The following is a 20,360-nucleotide window of genomic DNA, read 5'->3' as shown; positions in this document are numbered from 1 at the left end:
TGTTATCAAGCAAGTGATCACTTGCAATGAAGAAATTGTATTTCCATAGAATTATATCCCTTGTTCATTATACAAACTTCTAAATTTCACTTAAAGAAGACAACAGTTTTGGCTACACAGATTAGGATTTGTATTTAGCCTGGGAGTAGAAATAACTTTGTTGGCTACGTCATTAAGGCAATAGAATTTGGGTTCTCTGAGCACAGTTTCACAGAAAAGACATTATGCACATTGCAGGAGAGAGAAGAAGGCTGAGGGTTCGGATGGTGACAGCGACGGGGATGGAGGAGTGAAGTTGTCTGTCTTCGAGAGGATTTCCAAAATGGAGAATAAACTGGAAGAGGAGAAGTTCGGCTCAGCAAGGTCAAGGTCAGGCTTCACAACACCAAAGTCTGCACAGAAAACATGGTAAGACTTGCAAACAAGCTTTATCTATAGTAATGACCTACATTTACGTTTCCATCATTAACTGAGATAAAAATCAATAGCCTCTCGCTACCTGTGTTTTTTGCAATGCTTATCAACAATCAAAGGCCTTGATCGATTGTTAAAATTCGCAAAACGATGATAATGATGATAATGCTATAAATGTAAAACAATTGTAATGTAATATTTTGTTTAGAAAATCTTCATAGTAAGCAATTAATTATTACCAAGTGTTAAATGAAATCTGAGTTGATTATTGAAACAGTGTTATGTAGGTAATGTGATTTGATTTCTAGGATGGAGAAATCCCGATCTGAGTCCAGCTTCGATTCTGGATCCAGTCATCGTCTAGTGTCCGGAGAACAGCTGATGGAGAAACTCAATGTACTAGCAGAACAGACGGATGTCCTAGACCTTGCTGCCAATAAACCAGTCAGTGAGAGACGACAACAATTCCAGCGCCGTAACCGTGACGACTGGAGGACAAGAACACAACCAATCACCATTGAGGAAATTCATGCAGCAGACAAGTTAGTGAATGCTCTGAAGTTACCCTTTTGTTCTAGGTTCAAGTTTGAAATATTCAGATATGGTGAAGTAACACTTCATGTATTTCTAACAATTTTTATCTGTGAAGTGGGTATGAAAGATTGAAAAGATTGATACTTCAACTTTCGCTTTTCTTGGAGATGCAGCTGAAATCAGCTCTTTATGACAACTATTTTGTTTTGCTTTCTTAATGTTGGTGATGGGAGACTGCTTTTAATGTCATTCCTTTCTTTATCTGTTTCTTTTGAATTTTATGTTGTTGCTAGACTTTCTTTCCTTTCTCAAATACTGAAAATGGTCAAAATGACAATAGATGTTGCACACTAAACCAATGATAGAATTTAGAGTAGAATATCAGCAATTTATCAGGGAAATAATTATTGAGATGAACTTCCTGCAGTGGGATTTAATTTGGAACTGCATAGGTCAAACTAGACACATTCAAAGGTGTTCCCTAAGTGCGATCTTATGGTTTTGAAAGACATAAGTATTATGAAAATTTGCAGAACAGTGTAGAGACTGGTGCCAGGGAATTAAAGGTGCCGAAATTGGGAAGTTAGAATTACCTAGTTTCTTGTTGTGACACAAGGGGACTTAATACTGGTGAAGTCTGTGAGAAAAGCTAGAGATGGCAAATTGTCAGATTTGGTTTGATTTCAAATTTTCACAAAAGAATGCAAAACTCCGAAGACATTTGCCAAAGATTGGAGATGAAATATGTATACAGGGATGCAACACAATCTGAAACAAGGACTAGCCTGAATAGTGATGACATATACAGATACCCCTAAACAGTCGGAAATTCTACTTGCCCGTGGGATACCTTTAACATTAAGCAAACTGATTTGGGTAAGTGCCAATTTACATTCATGGTATAGGCAACATCCAAATTGCAGTTCACATATGATTTATGCAGGGCGTCCATGTTAGGGACATGATAGCTTGATGTTCAGGATGCGAATCATGTCTCCTTTCAGTTTGGAGACAGTGAGTGCCTTCCGTTCACTAATTCGTAAAAAGACTACCATCAATGCATACAATCAGATGCGAGACCTTAATAAAAAAATTAGTCCTGTTGGGAAGAAATGTGAATTTCCTCAGCACATATCACCTGAGAAAAGCAAGCGTCGGACTCGAAGCCAAAGGCACAAAACTACACCAGTCACAGCAGCAGAACTCAGTGCCATTCCAGAAGGAGAGACAATGGAGGGGGATAGGTCAAAGATGGGCCATGGAAATCGGGACTCCACTACAGACTCGGGAATCTTGTCTGATGCTGACAGTCTCCTTGGAAGAAACTCCTCGGAGAATTTACGTAGTTTGACACTGGAGATGGATCTGAATGAAGATGATCCAGCTAGAGGGAGTGTTTCTGCCAAAATGTCCATGTTTAAAGCAATCGAAGAAAGGTCAAAAGCAGAAAAAGAAAAAGCAAAATCTGCAAGTGGTGCCAAACGATATATTGACCGGAAAAAACGAGAACGGTCGCGAACACAACCTGTAACAGAAGATGAAGTCAAAACGGCAGCTGAGATCTCAGACCCCGCGGAGGAGAAGAAGCCAGAGGTGAACATTCCAAGACCTCGAGTAATCTCCAGGGCGAAGTCAGTTGAACCAGAGGAAAGCTGCGTTGCAGAAGAGGATGAGCTTGTTGGGTAAGAGACTTAGCCGAAACCCTGCATCATCCTCACCTGAGTCTCAGCCTCAGAATTAACCCTATCACTGCAGAATGCCATTGTTTCAAGCAGCTGGTGAAAGGGTTAATTTTGTAAATGCCTGTTAGCAGTCCCAATGTTTGTCAGCACCTTACAGGGGGGTTATGTCCCCTTTTACCTTCCCTGACGTTCACATTGTCCTCCTGGTGTGGTGACTAACTGTCCATAGTTTTAACTCCGTGTGACACTTCCTGTTGTGTGATACTGCACTTAACTCCTGTACACATCATCCAGTACTAACACCAAGGCATTCAGGAACCATGTACTAACACTGTAGGCATCCTCACAATACACTGGCTCGGAATGCCTCTAGTTTAACGTAGAAACAAACTGTAGTTAGATGCCTTTAGTTGGTGTAGATGAAAGCAAACATGTTGATGTCATAAATAGAGCTCATTAACTATCTTCTCAATACACTGGCTCTGGATGCCTTTGAGTTAAACATAGAAACAAAATTTGTAGATAGATGCCATTAGTAGGTGTAGATGAAAGCAAACATGTTGATGTCATAAATAGAGCTCATTAACTATCTTCTCAATACACTGGCTCTGGATGCCTTTGAGTTAAACATAGAAACAAAATTTGTAGATAGATGCCATTAGTAGGTGTAGATGAAAGCAAACATGTTGATGTCATAAATAGAGCTCATTAACTATCTTCTCAATACACTGGCTCTGGATGCCTTTGAGTTAAACATAGAAACAAAATTAGTAGATAGATGCCATTAGTAGGTGTAGATGAAAGCAAACATGTTGATGTCATAAATAGAGCTCAGAAAGTTAAGTTGGAAGAGTCAGCCACAATACACTTTCAATGGATTCTCTGACAGTTGGCTGAAAGGAATTTGAATGGATGTTGTCATTTGCTGATTTGGGCAACATTCCTCTTTACAAGACATAGATGCTATGAAGAATAGGTGTGTTCACAGGAAGAAACGAGTGAACAATATCCTGTAGTTTCCTTTTGAAGCAACTTTAATCAAGTAAAGAGAAACTGTTGTGTGTTGCTACACATCATTGTTACATAATAACTAGGTCAGTATTTATTCAGAAATTGCATGCCTAGCATTTCATGTTTGTGTACCTTTTCTTTCTTTTTCTTATTTATTCATGCATGGTTTTGATTGGCCATTGTGGTTGCTTGTTCTCAACTTCGTTGATTTCATTGAAATATGCAGTGCAACCTTTGTGAAGACACTAAATTGACATCAGTAGATACATGAATGTTTGCTGTATGCATCAATATCTGTAATTTTTATTGCCATCTCCATGTCACATGGTATTCAACAATATTAGTATTTGTGACCTTAGTGCTGTCAGGGTTACTTCCCTTTACATGTGTTGGCAAGAGTGTTGCAGTACAGAAACTGTTGTTGTATCATGATTACATTCTGCATCAGTTATAGAACAAAGGTTAAATATGGCCCTTGGAAGTTGAGATTAAAAGCATCAAGTCTAGTTCAATTAAGCATGTAAGGGCATTTTCCTGTAGTAGTCGTGCACTCTGTCAACTGTGGCAGGCTTGCATGTGGAAACCAACCAACACTAAACTGGGCCACATCCATACACAGTCAACAGTGGGAGGCTGATAACACTTAGCCTCTCACCACCTCACTCATACTTGGATACATTGTTTAGATTTCATGGTTTACAGACTATTGCTAACCAATTTAATTGGATTGGTAAAAGAAATACTTATATACATTCCTTAACTTGTTTGGGTCGGTTTTGTCGGGAAAAAGTAAATGCTAATACTGTTTAAAGTGAAGAATGTTTGGTATTTTTACTTTAGCATGTAGATGCATTTACTTTGGAGAAGGTTTGTTCTGTTCATATGTGGTATGCTGTTCTGAAGACTACATAATTATTATGTATAAGGTAAATTGTTTCTTTTTCGAATCTATCAAAGTTGAAGTAGTCAGGCAAATATAAATAGATTCAAACTATCTTCATTTGTTTGTAATTATTGTAGCTTTTGGCTCTGGTCCGTCAAATCCATAAACCGTAAAAAGTAAAAAGTGAAAAAGTGTTGTCCTACACTTATCCTCTACTAATAACATCAATCTTACTTGATGTACTGACCTTCGCTGTGATAATTTTTCAAGGAAATACGAAATGAGATTACCCTCTGTATAAAAGTTCTTTTTGTAATCTTACTATGTTCTAACACATCTTTTAGTTTAAAGAGGAAGGTAATTGATGTTTTATCTGTATTGAAAAATGGTTTCTGTGTAAGCATAATTGAAGTGTGTCTGCAATGCAAACTAGAATTCACTTTTCTGCATGAGTGAAGCTGTTCTATAACCCCCCATGATGCTAATTGTCAAAGACTCCATGGGTCTAGTCATATAGACAAGGCAGTGTGGTGGCCTGAATATTCCAGGCCGGTCATTGAGTGAGACAGTGGTATGGTTGAGTGACCTGATAGTAAAACATGCCAGTATAGATTGAGGGGTAAGCTTCTGATATATGCCAAGTGGAAGGACATCGAGGTCCTACACACAATCAACACACAACTCATGCAAAGTTAATAAAATATGTAGAACGTGAAAACGTAAATATCCAAATATTGTATCCATAGTATTTATTAGTGTAGCTTAGTTGCTGCTTACAGTGTTTGTATCTATAGTTTTGTGTAACAGTTGAAAAATGAAATTGTCTTTTCCTTGCACCGAAAGAGCATAACTTGGAGCTTGGCAGATAAGCATTTGAAAAGTATAATCCATTGATGTCCTTATGAAGTGCTTGTGTTTTGTGAAGTGGTAAAAACAGTGAAGGGAATAACACGGGAAATAACTCTACCAACCAATTCAGCATTTCCTGGGTTTCCTGTCAATTTTTAACATGCATGGAATAAGTTCGAATAAGTATGAAATGATATTTGTTTGATGATTGTTAGTAATCGTAATTTAGGGGTACTTCAAAATTGCAGTGTTGACCATAAAAAGTGCTTGAAAAGTCCTTTTATTTTGTCTTTAATCTGTATGAACCCTGCGTGAGCAGTTTGTCTTGTTAATAGCTATGATTATTGACAGTATAAGGTATCTCTAGGACATTGTAATCTACAGATGGTGATCAAGTGTTATCAATGTGTATGGAACTTCCATTTTGTAATTCTGGAGAGATATTATGAAACCTGTTGTATGCACTGACCATGAAAGGTGACAGAGAGAGAGGGTCACCCTGTAGAGAGCCTCTATTCAGTCCCATTCTGTCTATCAGGCTCAGCTTGGCTGAAAAAGTGAAACTCTTCACCCAGAAGAAAGAAGAAAAATCTCCAGCTCGTACAGATGCTCCTGTCCCTCGGAGACGTGCTCGCAAAAACATCTCAAGATACAGCACTCAGGTAAGAAGTTTAATCGTGTGTATTGCTAGTATTGAAAATCTATTATTAAAATCTATCATTAATTGTGCTATTTGTCTCAATCGAAAAGAGTCTATGTACTTTATGCACTTTCGATGTTGCAATAACAGTATGTAAAATAAATAGATGGTGCTGACATGATCATATGGTCTGCTAGCTGTTGATTACTCAGAGGCTGGAAAATAGACCTGTCAGAGTAAAGATGGAGAATGAAGTCCCAACACATCTACAAAGATCTAGACCTGTAATTGTGGATAACTGTTTCTACATTGCTTGTGTACTCAGGGTGTCTTTGGGAACCACATTTAAGTAAACTATCTTACATGTGTTTATTCAATTTTTTGGTGAAAAGAAAAACAAAACAAGCTATTTCGTGCAATAGATTAAAGTACCGTATTCGACGTAATAAGCGCCCAGGGCACTCTCAAAATTAGAAATAGGGGGCTCTTATTGGAATATTATTTTGGTGGAAAAAAGAAGAGTTGAAAGACAAATTTCGTGGTTTATGATTACACACTGAAATGTTTATATGCTACAGATACATTTTTCCAGAATTTAATTGCCCATAATTAAGAATGCATATAACACACGAGGGCGTATTATACACGAATAAATACGTCTTGTGTACATTGATCAATCGGAAGGAGTGCTAATTGAGATTGTTCACTAGGCAATACTATCAGCAAATATCGCCGTGGGCGCTTATTAGAGCGGGGCGCTTATTACGTCGAATACGGTATTTGTATGAGCAGCAAATACTAATCTCTGTATAATTTGTCAAATGTACATCCCAAATAGGTGATACGAACCCAGATGTGTGTTCTGTCCCTTGTCAGATATCTACATCAGGAGGAACATATTTTGTTAAGAAGTTGGCTATCTGGGGCACCATCTACAAATATATATCTGAGTGTCTGCCTAATCTTAGAGGTGTACAGTTTTACCAGATATCGAAGCTGTCCCCTAGTGTTGACAAACAGCTGTTAGATAATGTCACCCTAGGTAGGGGTGTGGTCACTGGTCAGGGCTTCACACACTTGCAATGTTGTGGTGGAAGATTACATTCTGTGTTAGTGGAGGCATGCAGGCTGGGATCCCAGGTCGTGGGGGTGTTGTCATAGCTCACCACAGGACTGGTAACAACACCCATATCATATCATGGAAGTCAGCTTACCATACTCTCAACAGGTGTGTCATATGTTTAAGGATATATTTTGTAAAAGGAAGGTGATTTGAAATTAAAAATGTTAGATTCATTCAGCTTTCTTGGTGCTTGAAGGTTTTCTAATATCTATATTTCTGTAGTTTTTTGTTTGATTGGTAAAAGTAATTAGAATGTGTTTTGAGGCAGTTATACAGAAAGCTAGTAGTAGTAGTAGTAGTAGTAGTAGTAGCAGTAGCAGTAGCAGTAGTAGCAGTAGTAGTAGTAGTAGTAGTAGTAGTAGTAGTAGTAGTAGTGTTATGGATTACTGACACTGACATAGTTATGATATCAAGCGAGGAAACAGATAATACTCTACCTCAAGTCTCGTATCTATTACCTCCACACTTGATATAGAGAAAAAGCACAATGGGTCTACTTCCTGGTGTGCCCGTGTTGCTGATGGCAGCTGCTATACGGATATTTATACAGTCCTTCAGGGATAGCAGGTGACATATATTTTGCGTTTCATTTATGTCTTCAAGACACCTCAATATCTATTTTTATGCAGTTTTGTGAACTGTTGTGTCATATGGGAAGTTGTATCCATGTGGTTGTGATCAGTTGCAGTCAGTCTGTGTGTATTGGCTGTAGGCCTAGATCACTGCCTCTATGACTGGTCTGGCAAACACACATGACACAATTTGTTGACTGTTTGCTGCCTTCTAGTGTTGCTAAACAACTGAAGATGTGTATATAATTTGGAGAAATGGTAGTTTGTAATTAGCAGCCTTCTTCATTTGATTAAGACTTGTGTGTATGTGTCACCAGATAAGGAAGGTACTGTGATCAGGACAAGTTAATTATATGTAGGAATGTAACAATGTGGGCCTCAATGACATCTCACCAGGGGCATGGTGGAGGGTAACTTTATATGGGGGTTTAAAATTGAGTAAATATTGTATGAATATCCAAGCCATATTGAAATGCGGAAGGTTCATTCAAGCAGCTGAAATTACTCTAAGATCAAGGTACATGGTGTGTAATGTAGATCACTTGAGGATAGAAGTTTGCCACAGAGGTTGATAACCTGTGATATGATCATGTAGCAGGCACTACCTTTCAATTAATTGATAACACATTGTTTTAAATGATAGTTATACTGCATTTATTAAAACACCTGTGCGTGATAGTATCAGTAAAACACCTCTGTCAGCATCAGTAAAACACCCCTGTATGACAGCATCAGTAAAATACCCCTGAATGACAGCATCAGTAAAACACCCCTGTATGACAGCATCAGTAAAACACCCCCATACGACAGCATCAGTAAAACACTACTGTATGACAGTATCAGTAAAACACCCCTGTATGACATCAGTAAACACTACTGTATGACAGCATCAGTAAACTACCCCTGTATGACAGCATCAGTAAACCCACCCCTGTATGACATCAGTAAACCATCCCTGTATGACAGCATCAGTAAACCACCCCTGTGGGACAGCATCAGTAAACACCCCTGTATGACATCAGTAAACCATCCCTGTATGACATCAGTAAACCATCCCTGTATGACATCAGTAAACCATCCCTGTGGGACAGCATCAGTAAACACCCCTGTATGACATCAGTAAAACACCTCTGTGGGACAGCATCAGTAAACACCCCTGTATGACATCCGTAAACACCACTGTATGACAGCATCGGTAAAGCACCCCTGTATGACATCTACCACCTTCTAACATGTTCATAAAAGTCTTCATTAGGCATCAGGAAGTTGTTTTATGTTTTCTAGCCTGTGACAATAGAAGAGGTAGAGAAGGCTGCATCACTGAACCGTGTGTCCCCACTGGCAGCAAGCCTGATCAAGCCTCCAGATCCCGAAATCTTGAAGAGTCTTCCCATCAGTGCACAGAGGGAGCTGATGGCACAGCATGCCGAGGCCTGTCTCTCACAGCCAAACTCCAGGCCAGGCTCAAGGCCATCATCCAAGCCAGGCTCTAGGAGAGGGTCTTCACATGATCTCGAAGATGGTATGTTTATTGAGACGTAGTTCTCAGGAAATGAACAACATTTTGGTTCTTAAAAATGTACTGCAAGCAAACAATATTGATCAGATACACAATCCATAATGGGTGGATCACCAATCAAACCAAGAAATTGGATACGCTTCAGTATTAATAAATGAATGATATGACTCTCTTCAACTAACTTACCATGAAGGATGAAGTCCCGACAGTATGTACAGGTAGCCTTCAAATTCTTCTCATTCTGACCATAACCTCAGTATAATGCCAGCATCACCTTATATCTAGATTTCCCTTTTAATTGTGTCAAATTAGAGTGGCATTTCATTCATAGTGGATCCAACTCACAATATCAATACATAACAGTATCATCGACGAATCAGTTTTGAAGTGAACATTGTTGGAAATCGTCCAATATCTGTAGTACATTTGGATGGGAGTTGATTTGTGAAATATGAATAATATAAACATCAAAAGGTTGAAACAAACAGCATTGAAAAATGTATTTGAAGTATGATTTTATCAAGTTTGGAAAGTGTGGTGTTGTATATTTAAAGCTGCCAGCGGTTGTTTGTAGCTTATGACTATATTATAAAGAGAAGAGATCCATGTTGGCCCTCTGACAAACACATGTAAAGCCCCCTCCTCTCTGTAGAGATGGCAGGTGGTGTTGGAGCTCACACATGCAGGGATTCAAATAGCATCCGTCACTCAGAGGTCTTCTCTTGAGCTGCCTTAAGTGTTAGGCTACTGTTAGTTTACAATCAATACATATTAGACCTTTGTATTACATATTAAATAGAATTGATAAAAATTGAGAATGGCTTTCATCATTCATGTCTTTTTTTATGAAAAAAATGTTGTAAAACAAGCACATGAACAGAAAAAGTAACTTTGGGAAATATTTAAACTTAAACATGGTAGAATTTAGCAACACTGAACGGTTGTGGATGTGCTTTGTCACCCTGTACAGGGTAAGGCAAGTACTGGCACTATACCTCTGCCAGCACCCAAAAGTGCATTATAAAAGGAAACTATTCCTAGTGACATGGCATGTCCTCCTTCCTGACTAGCCTGAAGTAAGGTTGTGTGATGTGTTGACCCAGACCAGCCCGATCACATCTGTCTGTGACAGGCTGTATCGCTGTACACAACAAGTTCCAGCACTGGTTACTTTTCGGTCAATATGAAAGGCATTATACTTGTAATTAGCATATTAGGCCATGGGCTACTTAGGTCCACCGTGCACCCCCCCACCTCCCAACAAAACCTACTTTTTCTGAAGCCTTAGTATGTCCTGAACATGAAATCATATGTTAACATTGAAAATATAGGGATGCACTTCCTGTTTTCATCATATTTGTGGAGGTACCCTCAAAGTCGCGATTTTGCAATCCCACCGAGCGTCATTTTTGTACTTCAACAAAAAGGTCAATAAATGTCTTTACAATTGTCCAATCTCTATGTGTAATATATCAAAATAAAGCTGAAGTTATTCCGGTTACAATTATGTTATTTTCATTTAAATATAATTAGAAGTATAGTGGCTATTAAACTTTTACTTAGTAGAACACACATATGCAAATTTGCTCCACGCAGATCGCTCAAACTTTCAATAATTTTCTATTATATGGAAAAATAAATACGAGGTAATCACAAAAACAAATACAGGCTATAATCTGTTAGCTGCATTGTACGTGTCTTCGCCACCAGGATATGTCAGCTGTTTAATGATGATCTGTGGACTTCTACGCTGGGTTTCTTGTTTGTCCCGATGCAATCATGTATTGATAAATATGCATTTTCCAGATATGACTTAAAATCTGAAATCAGAGATACATGTATATATGTTGACATGAACACTAGACTGGTAAATTTGTCCGTTGTCATTTTATATTATGTTATATTTAAATGAAAATAACATAATTGTAACCGAAATAACTTCAGCTTTGTTTTGATATATTACACATAGAGATTGGACAATTGTAAAGACATTTATTGACCTTTTTGTTGAAGTACAAAAATGACGCTCGACGCGGATTGCAAAATCGCGATTTTGAGGGTACCTCCACAAATATGATGAAAACAGGAAGTGCATCCCTATATTTTCAATGTTAACATATGAATTCATGTTCAGGACATACTAAGGCTTCAGAAAAAGTAGGTTTTGTTGGGAGGTGGGGGGGTGCACGGTGGACCTAAGTAGCCCATGGCCTATATCCTTCTATCAAAATAATTCCATTAAGGATTATTCCCTTAATTCTTTCATCCACTGTTATGATAAGGAATAAATATGAAAATGATTTTTTTTCACTTTTGCATAGATTTGATTAAGACCAAACTGAGAAGAATGTGTCAGCTTGATTAAATTGTTCGTTTTGCACCCAAAAGGGATTCTTATTAAAAGAAACATTTATTTGTAAACGGTCCTCACCCGTTGATCCATTAGTTACATAAAGTACTCCTGTATGTCTTGTGAAGTACTCCTGTATGTCTTGCAGAGACCAGTGAGAACCTCCAGGGCGTGCGGAGCATCCTGAAGCAGGAGAGTGGACAGCTCAGTCCCGAGGCTGATGTCAAGGGCATACTTAAATCAGAGAAGAATAAGAAAGAAACTGAGCCCCGAGGTATCTTGAAACGGGGAGAGATAAGTGATACTAATTCGAAACAATGTGACAGTGAAACTCACAGTATCTTAAAACAGTCAGAGCTGGTGTCCAAAACAAATGAGGACTCAGAGCCAAGATCTAGCTTGAAGCAAACTGAATCGGAGTCAGTAGCAGATGCCATTGATCCAAATCGAGGGATTTTGAGAGCTTCAGATTCTAGATTGGAATGTGAGCCAAAGGGTATACTCAAAGGTGAATTATCTGATGGCCTCGATGTGAAGGGAGTGTTGAAAAAAGAGCTGAAGGGAGATAAATCTGTAACGGAACCAAGAGGGATTTTGAAAAAAGAAGGTTCCTTTGAAATACGAAAAAGTGAGCCAGAGAAAAGTGTGTTGAAAAGTTTGGACTCCAAAGATGACCGAGATCACAACCTGAGGAGTATTTTGAAGAAAGAGCCATCCAAAGAGAATGTTGGAGTGGAAACAGGTAGCAATGATGGGACACAAGCCCACCTTGGAGAAGATGATGATCAGGAGGTCAGTGAAGCAGTGGAAGACCACATCAACAGAAGACGGCCTCGTCAAGGGGACAGGTATGATCATATTCATCAGCTCTTTGTAGCATATAACTATAATTTTCTAAAAACGTTAATATGATCAATTTTTTAATTATTCAAGGGGCATTGAGATAAAACAGATTTATGGATAAAATTATATCCTTGTATGTTTCCTGAAAAATGTTTCTAATCAAATTTGAGTATTATCAGAGAGCTGTTGTGTTTGTCTACTTTGGCACACTGTTGAGTAATGACTTGGCTGAATCAGAAAGTAATGAAGTAACCAGCATCTTCAACAGGAAACACATTGCACCATCAACTTGTGTATTTCCTCTGTTTTGCTGCTGTTCTAACTTTGATTCACTTTTGTATAACTGAGTGCTACATTAGGCATTTCCTTTTTCAGTGTATCCTTATGATAAGGACAAAACAGCACAGATACGCTGTAGCTATCTTCATAGTTAGTCCTGTTTATCAGATTAGATTTATACTTTATCAGCTGTTGGCTAAAATGTCACATGAGTAACTTGGACTGCATTTGTATGACTAGATGCTCAGCAACGTCACATTGAATGGATGTATGGATCTCCTGTGTTATTTTTCACTTTAAGGAATCTTAACATCTCATGTGGATAGCTGTTGAAGTGCATTGTCTGTTATGGACTGTATCAAAATGACATCAACATTTGTATATTTGAGGGTGTGCATTTAGTGACATGTGAAGTTCTCTTGTGAACTGTGAAACCCTGTGATGTAAACTGAAAATTTCACGTGACCCTTTTGTTAAGCATGTCCATCTAGTATGTCTGACCCAGCTGTCAGCCGATCTTGAGGGAGGTTTGTTGCATAATGGAAACATGACAGTCTTGACTGGTCAACCCTGTGTGACTGCATGATGGAGGTCAGCAAGGGTGCTCTCTCCTTCCCTTCTTATTAACACACTGTGCGGAAGTCCCTGGTTAAGAGGTTGGATCATATCTGGGCCATAAATGCTGAGTTCCTCCTTTGGTTATTGACGTGTTAGAGGCTTGGCGTGTTATTTACATGTAGTAAATGTGTAAATGTTGTCTTAAACAAAGATGTGCACCAGGCATTATGGATGTATTCCCTCAGGGAAACTTAACCTACTCCGACAAAGGTAAGTTAGGTGTATTATTCAGATCAATGTTTATTATTGGTAATTACTTGTGTACACAAAGGCATAGAATCAATATACTGATATACTATAGATATAAAATTTAAAGAAAAGAGATAAAATAGTCTCTTACATTTCAATGCTTTGACCAATTTTGTCTCATAGTAATAACACATGGATGAAATGTGATTGAAAAGCTCTGATTTTGATAGAAAAAAAATTGATCTCTTTCTCTTTAAAAATGACAGATTCCAAATATTTTTCTCTCCTCAACCTTATTAGTTACGGTGTATTAGAAATTAATTTTAAGTTTTAAATCATTGAGAATTTATTGATTCACAGTCATAGTTGATGTTTGTAGTTCTGAAAACAATTAACTGTAAATATTTGATTAAGGAAATTCTGATTAAAATTTGTAGCAGGGAGAAATGTAATGCTAAATTACAGAGCAAGTACTGGGCTTCCACCACATTGTTGACAAAGGAAGTACAGTTGGGCTGAATGTAGTTAGCGTTCCAATGCTAATGACCTGGCCTAAAGGAAATCTACACCAGTGTAATTGACTTACACATGTTAATTGCTCTCTATCGTGTCATCAACATCTTTGCTCTACAGATACATGTCAGCAGATAGCATAGTTTTGATGAACAGGAAATAAGGGTTTTCTGGAACATCACTGACAAGCGGTCAAGTTGTTATGATGGTTTGTCCTGAAAGTATAGGAAATAGGATGCCTTTTCAGCTGTGCCTACAGATGTCGTCAGCATCATAAGAATATCTAAAGAAACCAGAAAATTTATTAATAAGTTCGTGCAAATGCAACAGAAGCCATTTTTAGAGAAAAAGTGAAAATATTACCATGGTTCTCATGCAGTGGCTAAATCAGGAAAACTCAGCCTGGCAAGATAATATTTTATTCTGCGAGATGTCCCAGACTGGTAGCCCATTGTTTCACACTCACACTGGAAGCTGCTGATTATCACCAACTTTAGTCCATGAGTCAATGTGTTTTCCCTTCAGATTGTTGGACTGTTATGCCAAGATGACAATGAACTAATTGACCAATTTTGATGTTATTTGCACAGAATTTATTGAAGAATGGCTGCATGCCACACCTATTCACGCAACTGTTCATTGATAACCCTACACCCTACTGCTTTCACACCAGATGATAATCTATTTTGTAGTTACTGAAAATATGTAGTCACTGGTTGAGGTGTTAACTGGAGGATTCAAGATTATTTCCTGCTGGAGTTGTGCATAACTGCATGTCAGTGATGGCATTGTTTCATGCCAGACACAGTGCATGCTTGGAGGATGGCTGGTGTGTGTAGGGGATCGTCACACGATATATCACTCATTTCTCTTACTTGTATGTGTGTCAGGGTATGGTTTGTTCGTTGTTTAACACCACACTCAGCAATATTCCAACTATGAGACAGTGGTCTGTAAATAGTGTTGGACCAGACTATCCCGTGATCGACATGAGCATCAATCCATGCAATTAGGATACAATGACATGCAATCAACAATGTCACCGAGATTGACCACCTGATCCATTTAATTGCCTCTTACAACAAACATCCTTTTCTGAGAACATATATTCTATAGCACGAAATTCTGTAGTAGTCTTGAAATTATGCTGTATTGTATGTTGTCACACTTTCGCTGATCATATTGCAACTGACTCTGTCCCCCTTGAAAGGTGGGAGTCGTTCACAGCTACTTTTTATGACAGAATGTTGTCCGAAACAACTTTAACTTTAAACCTACCACCATTTGTTTGAACAAAATGTGCTCAACAAAATGGAAATGCTTGAAGTGTTATCTATTTTTCACTAGGACCTTTGTGCATGCATTTGTTCACTAACTAAATGCAATATTATAAGCATGATGTAGTTTCACCATAGCTGCCAGGCCTGTAATGCACTAGAATATATCTTCTAAAAGGTCAGTCAAATATTCAGCTTCCATGCAAGTCAGGACTAGATTTTGCAGTGCAGTATGGACATGACAAGAATACCCACAGTAGCTTGGCACACAAAAGGAAAGTTGTTATTCGAATACCAATTATTTCATTATTTTCCAAATGTTTGCTGACAGGAAACTCTTTCAGTAATTGGTTTGTATTCTTTTTCTCTTTGGTTTAATATTTTTTTCAGCTGGCAGAATGACCATTTCAAAGCCTTGGAAGTATTACCATAGTGGATTGCTGCCCCTCTGACTGAGTTGATAAACTAGTGTGGTTAAAGGGGTTTATGCCTTTATCAATGATTTACTCCAAGGTTAAGAATTGATTTTGTTCATGCCAGTCCCACATATGTGAACTACTATTGACAGGTGAATACAAAATTATTGCGGTGAGCCTACAAAGACTTTGAATAGAGCTTTGTCATTATGCAAAACCTCATCCTTGCCATACATTGTGCTCATGTTTAGAACATTGACAACTCAAAGGTTAGGTGGAGTAAGATGTGTATTTCTGCAATGGAGGCCCAAATGTTCATGACTTGGTATTAGCGTTGAGGTTTTTATTAAGATGTACAAAAAGAAGTGAGTTTATTATCACCTAATGTATTATATGTTTTCAATTGTTTTGAGACAAGTAAGCCGTCAAAATCTACTTGTCTGAAATGAAAGGCTACATGGTTGTAATTCATGACAAATTTAACATTTTTATTCATGCTGCTGTAAAACCACAACATGTATCTGCCCTTTGTATTTTTTTATGTTTGTTTACTGTTACATCATCAATGTTCACTATTGATAAGCTAGTATTATCTTGTCAGCGATGTTTTGCCATTGGGTCATAAATTATTATGATGTATCAATAATTCCAGCACCCATACAAGTTGAATATGTCTGTGATTGAGACATAATGTCTATCAAAATACCATTGAAATATGTTATATATTTCTAGTTTTGTACTTAGATGTGCCAATTGGAGTAATCAGACTTTGTATTTCTACATCAGAGATAACTGATAGTTTTCATGGATAAGTAGGATATTTCTATGTCAAGAATTAGTGTTATGAGGTATGTGTACACTTGACTTGTGTTGTTGTGTGGACTTGTGCAGAGACATGGAAGTAAATTATATATAAATAGTCAAATTCAATAGTACTGAAAAGTGTATAACTGGGTTGATTCATTTTAAAGTTAGTGATGGGAATTTTGGTCACTTTAACCAATGTTTAAATATGTCATGAAGTGGAGGGACACAAAGATTAAATGTGCAGATTTGGGGAATCAAATCCAGGGACTTGTTTGTGATGAGAGAATGCTGGTCCATGTTGTGTGTTGGAACTGATAGTACTGCCATTTATAATGCCACTCTTGTCATGGCTTGTCATGGATAGGGAACAACTGTGCAGGTATCACATGAAGGACATGACAGATGCAGTCTGTCTGGATTGTGTCAGGAATATGTCCAAATGTAGATTTATGTTTAAACTTTGTCATCACCCTTCAACATTATGCCCATGGTGGAAGTCTCACACATCAACTGTTAACTTGGAAGTTTTATAGGGTTCACCATGTGGCCAGTTTTACAGTAATGGCTCACTTTCAAATCTTCCATGTGCCATATAGTCGACAGAACTGTTGATAGGGAAAAGTCTAATTGTTCATCAGTGTTCATTTCAGTGAAATATGACAACATTGTGGAGTGTTCAGACTACTTTTCCTCATCTGTTTCCTGAGCTTAAATGCCCAGTCTATGCTTTGTAGATAGTATATCTAGATATACAGTGCATCACATGTACCAGTGTGTATCACTGGATATAAAGTATATCACATGTACCAGTGTGCATCAAAGGATATACAATATATCACATGTATCTTTGTGTGTCACTGGATATAAGGTATATCACATGTACCAGTGTGTATCACTGGATGTACAGTATATCACATGTTCAAGTGTGTATCACTGGATATACAGTATATCACATGTACCAATGTGTATCACTGGATATAAAGTATATCACATGTACCAGTGTGTATCACTGGATGTACATTATATCACATGTACCAGTGTGTATCACTGGATATACAGTAATTGTCATTTTTGTGAGACAGTGATGTGCATTAGGTTGATTAAGGGGACTTTTTAGAGGAAAGATTATTGATGTGTATTTTGGATGAACAGTTTGTTTCCTACTTTGCTGTATTTCATATCACTCTCTTGTGTATCTCAAGGATCTGTTTTGTTTCATTGGGTTTCTCATACAGTGTTTGGTTCACTGTTGCCTATGTGTAAAGTGGGTGGTTTTGATTACTCTTAAACAGCTTAGATGAGCTGTGGTTTTGGGATTAGGTTTGGGGGTATTGAATTAGCTCTAAGTAATAGTACTTGCTGTATGCAATAGTGTGTTTTGGTCTTGTCATGTTATAGAAGAGTGTTACATACACCGGGCCCACAGTACACACGCTGCATAGTTAATGTCATCAATTGTGTAGATCGATCCTTATCATGTCAATCATTGAAATGTCTGGTCCAGACTCTATTGTGGACTGTTGCCATATAGCTGGAATATTGTTGAGTGCAGCGTTAAGCAACAAACAAAGTAAAGGACTAGAGTGTGTGGTTCAGTGTTACCTGTGTGTAGTGAGGGGCTGCCTGTCTAGTTACAGACGAGTGTGACATACACCAGGCCTGCAGTACACAAACCTTTCTACTTTGGCTACTGATGAGGTCTCTATCTGGAACTGACATGCTAAATATATGTTAAATATATGCTAAATGTCACTGAAATAAACATCACTTTGTAGCATTCATGAAATATGCAGAATGTACAGTGTCATTTTAAAAAATCCTTATGTCAGATGAAAATAAATAATTTATTGGCCCTCATAATATATGTAGCTATCAGAGTATTTTGATATGAGGCTATTATATGTGATTATGATTAATTGTTCCACGAATGATGTGGTGATGTTGTTTGGATACTGATAACATTGCCTGTTGCTGATGTAACAAGGCTGCAGCTGTTGGAGTGTAGCAGGTTGTGGATGCCAGGAAGGTGTACGTGTGTGAATACATAGTAGCAGTTCTCAGTTGGAAAAGATGAAGTTAATTTTCAAAGTTCTGTTATAATATGGAAATGGTTGTTAAGGATAAATATTGTGTATCTTGGCCTGTGACCTTTCATGCAATAAACATGATTATTATTATACCCCCAACCTAAAAGAGTGGGGGTATAGAGTAATTCCAAGGAATTCCGTCCGTCCTTCCAAGGACACATTTTTTGTGTTACCAATAACTTGAATACTACGACATACTAGATTCTTTTCAAACTTGGTGAACACATTTTATACCTATAGGAGAAGTGGAGTGTGAAGATGGATTTCAATACTTGGACTTTCTGAAAACATACTGCTTTTTTTTCATTGTTTTAGTTAGAATTTCTTTACTTAAACATTTGTGACCTATAACTTGAAAACTAGTTAGTGGAAAATAGAAGAGGTGCAGTACAAAGTTTGATTTTGATATGTGTATTTTCTGACAAAATATATTTTTCTTGTTGCAAAGTTAGATATTCTTTTACTTCAATATTTGTGACCTATGATTTGAAAAATACTTCATGGATTCTTTTCCAATTGGAGGTACAGTTTCTATACCAATAGGAGATTATTGATTTTGATAAGTGGATTTTCTGAGAAAATATTGATTTTTTTCATGTTTTGAACTTAAAAAGAAATATGATGGATTCAAAGTTGGGGCCTGTTTGTGTTGTGTTGTGGCCCTGCTTGTGTTGTGTTACCCAAGCAATGACCACACACTGACCAGCAGGACTCTTTGATCCTGTGAAAGCCCTCTCCATTAATCCTAGTCAGTCTATTTGAGGTAACAGACTTATCTGATTAGCCAAGACCTTATCTTCAGGCCAGGCCATTACAAAACAAATCTCATATTAACAGTATGCTGCCTGGTCATGTAATAAACAAACCACCAGTGGTATCAGGGCTTGCAACTCCTATAAGGAAGCCTATTGGGGAATATCCACGTGCAGGTATCTTATTATTTGATCTTTATATGTTCCATGTAGCTGACATTTCATGTCTTCCTTGTCTCAGGTAAAATGTGAGCATGTCACATGCACCATGGATTGTTGCTTCAGTTGTTCCAACCTGCCAAAATCAAAATGCACCATCAGCATCCTTGCTAAGCATGAAGGCGTTGGATCATATGACCGCCCCATTGTAATAGTTTCACTTTAGGCAGCTAGTCCACATGTATGCGACATAATATAAGGATGTGAATGTTAAAATGAATAGAACATGATATGAGCAGTTACCGCACCCTGATTGTGTCCATGTGTACATGCTTGCGGGCTGGTGAGGAGAAAGTAATATTGCCCATGTGTAAGTAAATGCTGGCCAGCTATTGATTCACAGCACACTGTTGACCTCATGCATATCAAATACAAGCTAGTAGTTGTACATTTCATGCTGTCAATTACACCACTAAGTGCTTATTGTTTAGGCGAGATCATTGGATTAGCTGCCTTTGCAAAAAAGAAATTCCTTGGCAAGGTGTTTCCCTCTGTGTACAAGTGTAGTGTCTTAGAATGTCGACCTTTGTTGGTTATACTAGTTGGAAATTAACTGTTGTTATTGATGAGGCATCACTAATTAATGAGGCAGGATGTGGTCTTTTCATTAGCACAGTTTGACATTGACAGGAACATGAAACAAGGTAACAACACTTTCATACTCATTACATCTTCAGTAAAATCTACTAGTAAAACTATATCCATGTGAATACAAGCAACAATGTGTGACATTTGAACACTGGTAGCTTTTAAATGACTCCAAATTACTTTAATGTTTGGCAG

At 37.8% G+C, this 20,360-nt stretch overlaps 1 protein-coding gene across 6 annotated transcripts in view; it reads left to right on the top strand.

Moving 5' to 3' along the window:
• Positions 1-20,360, top strand: part of LOC124152171 (supervillin-like) — a 180,564-nt gene that overhangs the window by 135,669 nt on the left and 24,535 nt on the right. For 5 of the 6 annotated variants that reach the window (XM_046524995.2, XM_046524998.2, XM_046524997.2 and 2 more), the window contains 6 exons: positions 238-408; positions 723-956; positions 1,953-2,630; positions 5,912-6,035; positions 8,993-9,230; positions 11,726-12,425. In XM_046524995.2, the coding sequence (XP_046380951.2) occupies positions 238-408; positions 723-956; positions 1,953-2,630; positions 5,912-6,035; positions 8,993-9,230; positions 11,726-12,425 (2,145 nt within the window). The remainder of the gene's footprint in view (positions 1-237; positions 409-722; positions 957-1,952; positions 2,631-5,911; positions 6,036-8,992; positions 9,231-11,725; positions 12,426-20,360) is intronic. The other variant, XM_046524999.2, reaches the window with a different exon arrangement.

This window comes from Haliotis rufescens, unplaced genomic scaffold (genome assembly GCF_023055435.1).
Source record: "Haliotis rufescens isolate VD_foot unplaced genomic scaffold, xgHalRufe1.0.p SCAF_4, whole genome shotgun sequence".
Lineage (NCBI taxonomy): Eukaryota > Metazoa > Mollusca > Gastropoda > Lepetellida > Haliotidae > Haliotis > Haliotis rufescens.
The sequence above is the reverse complement of the archived record's forward strand: the minus strand, read 5'-3'. Positions and strand labels throughout refer to the sequence as shown.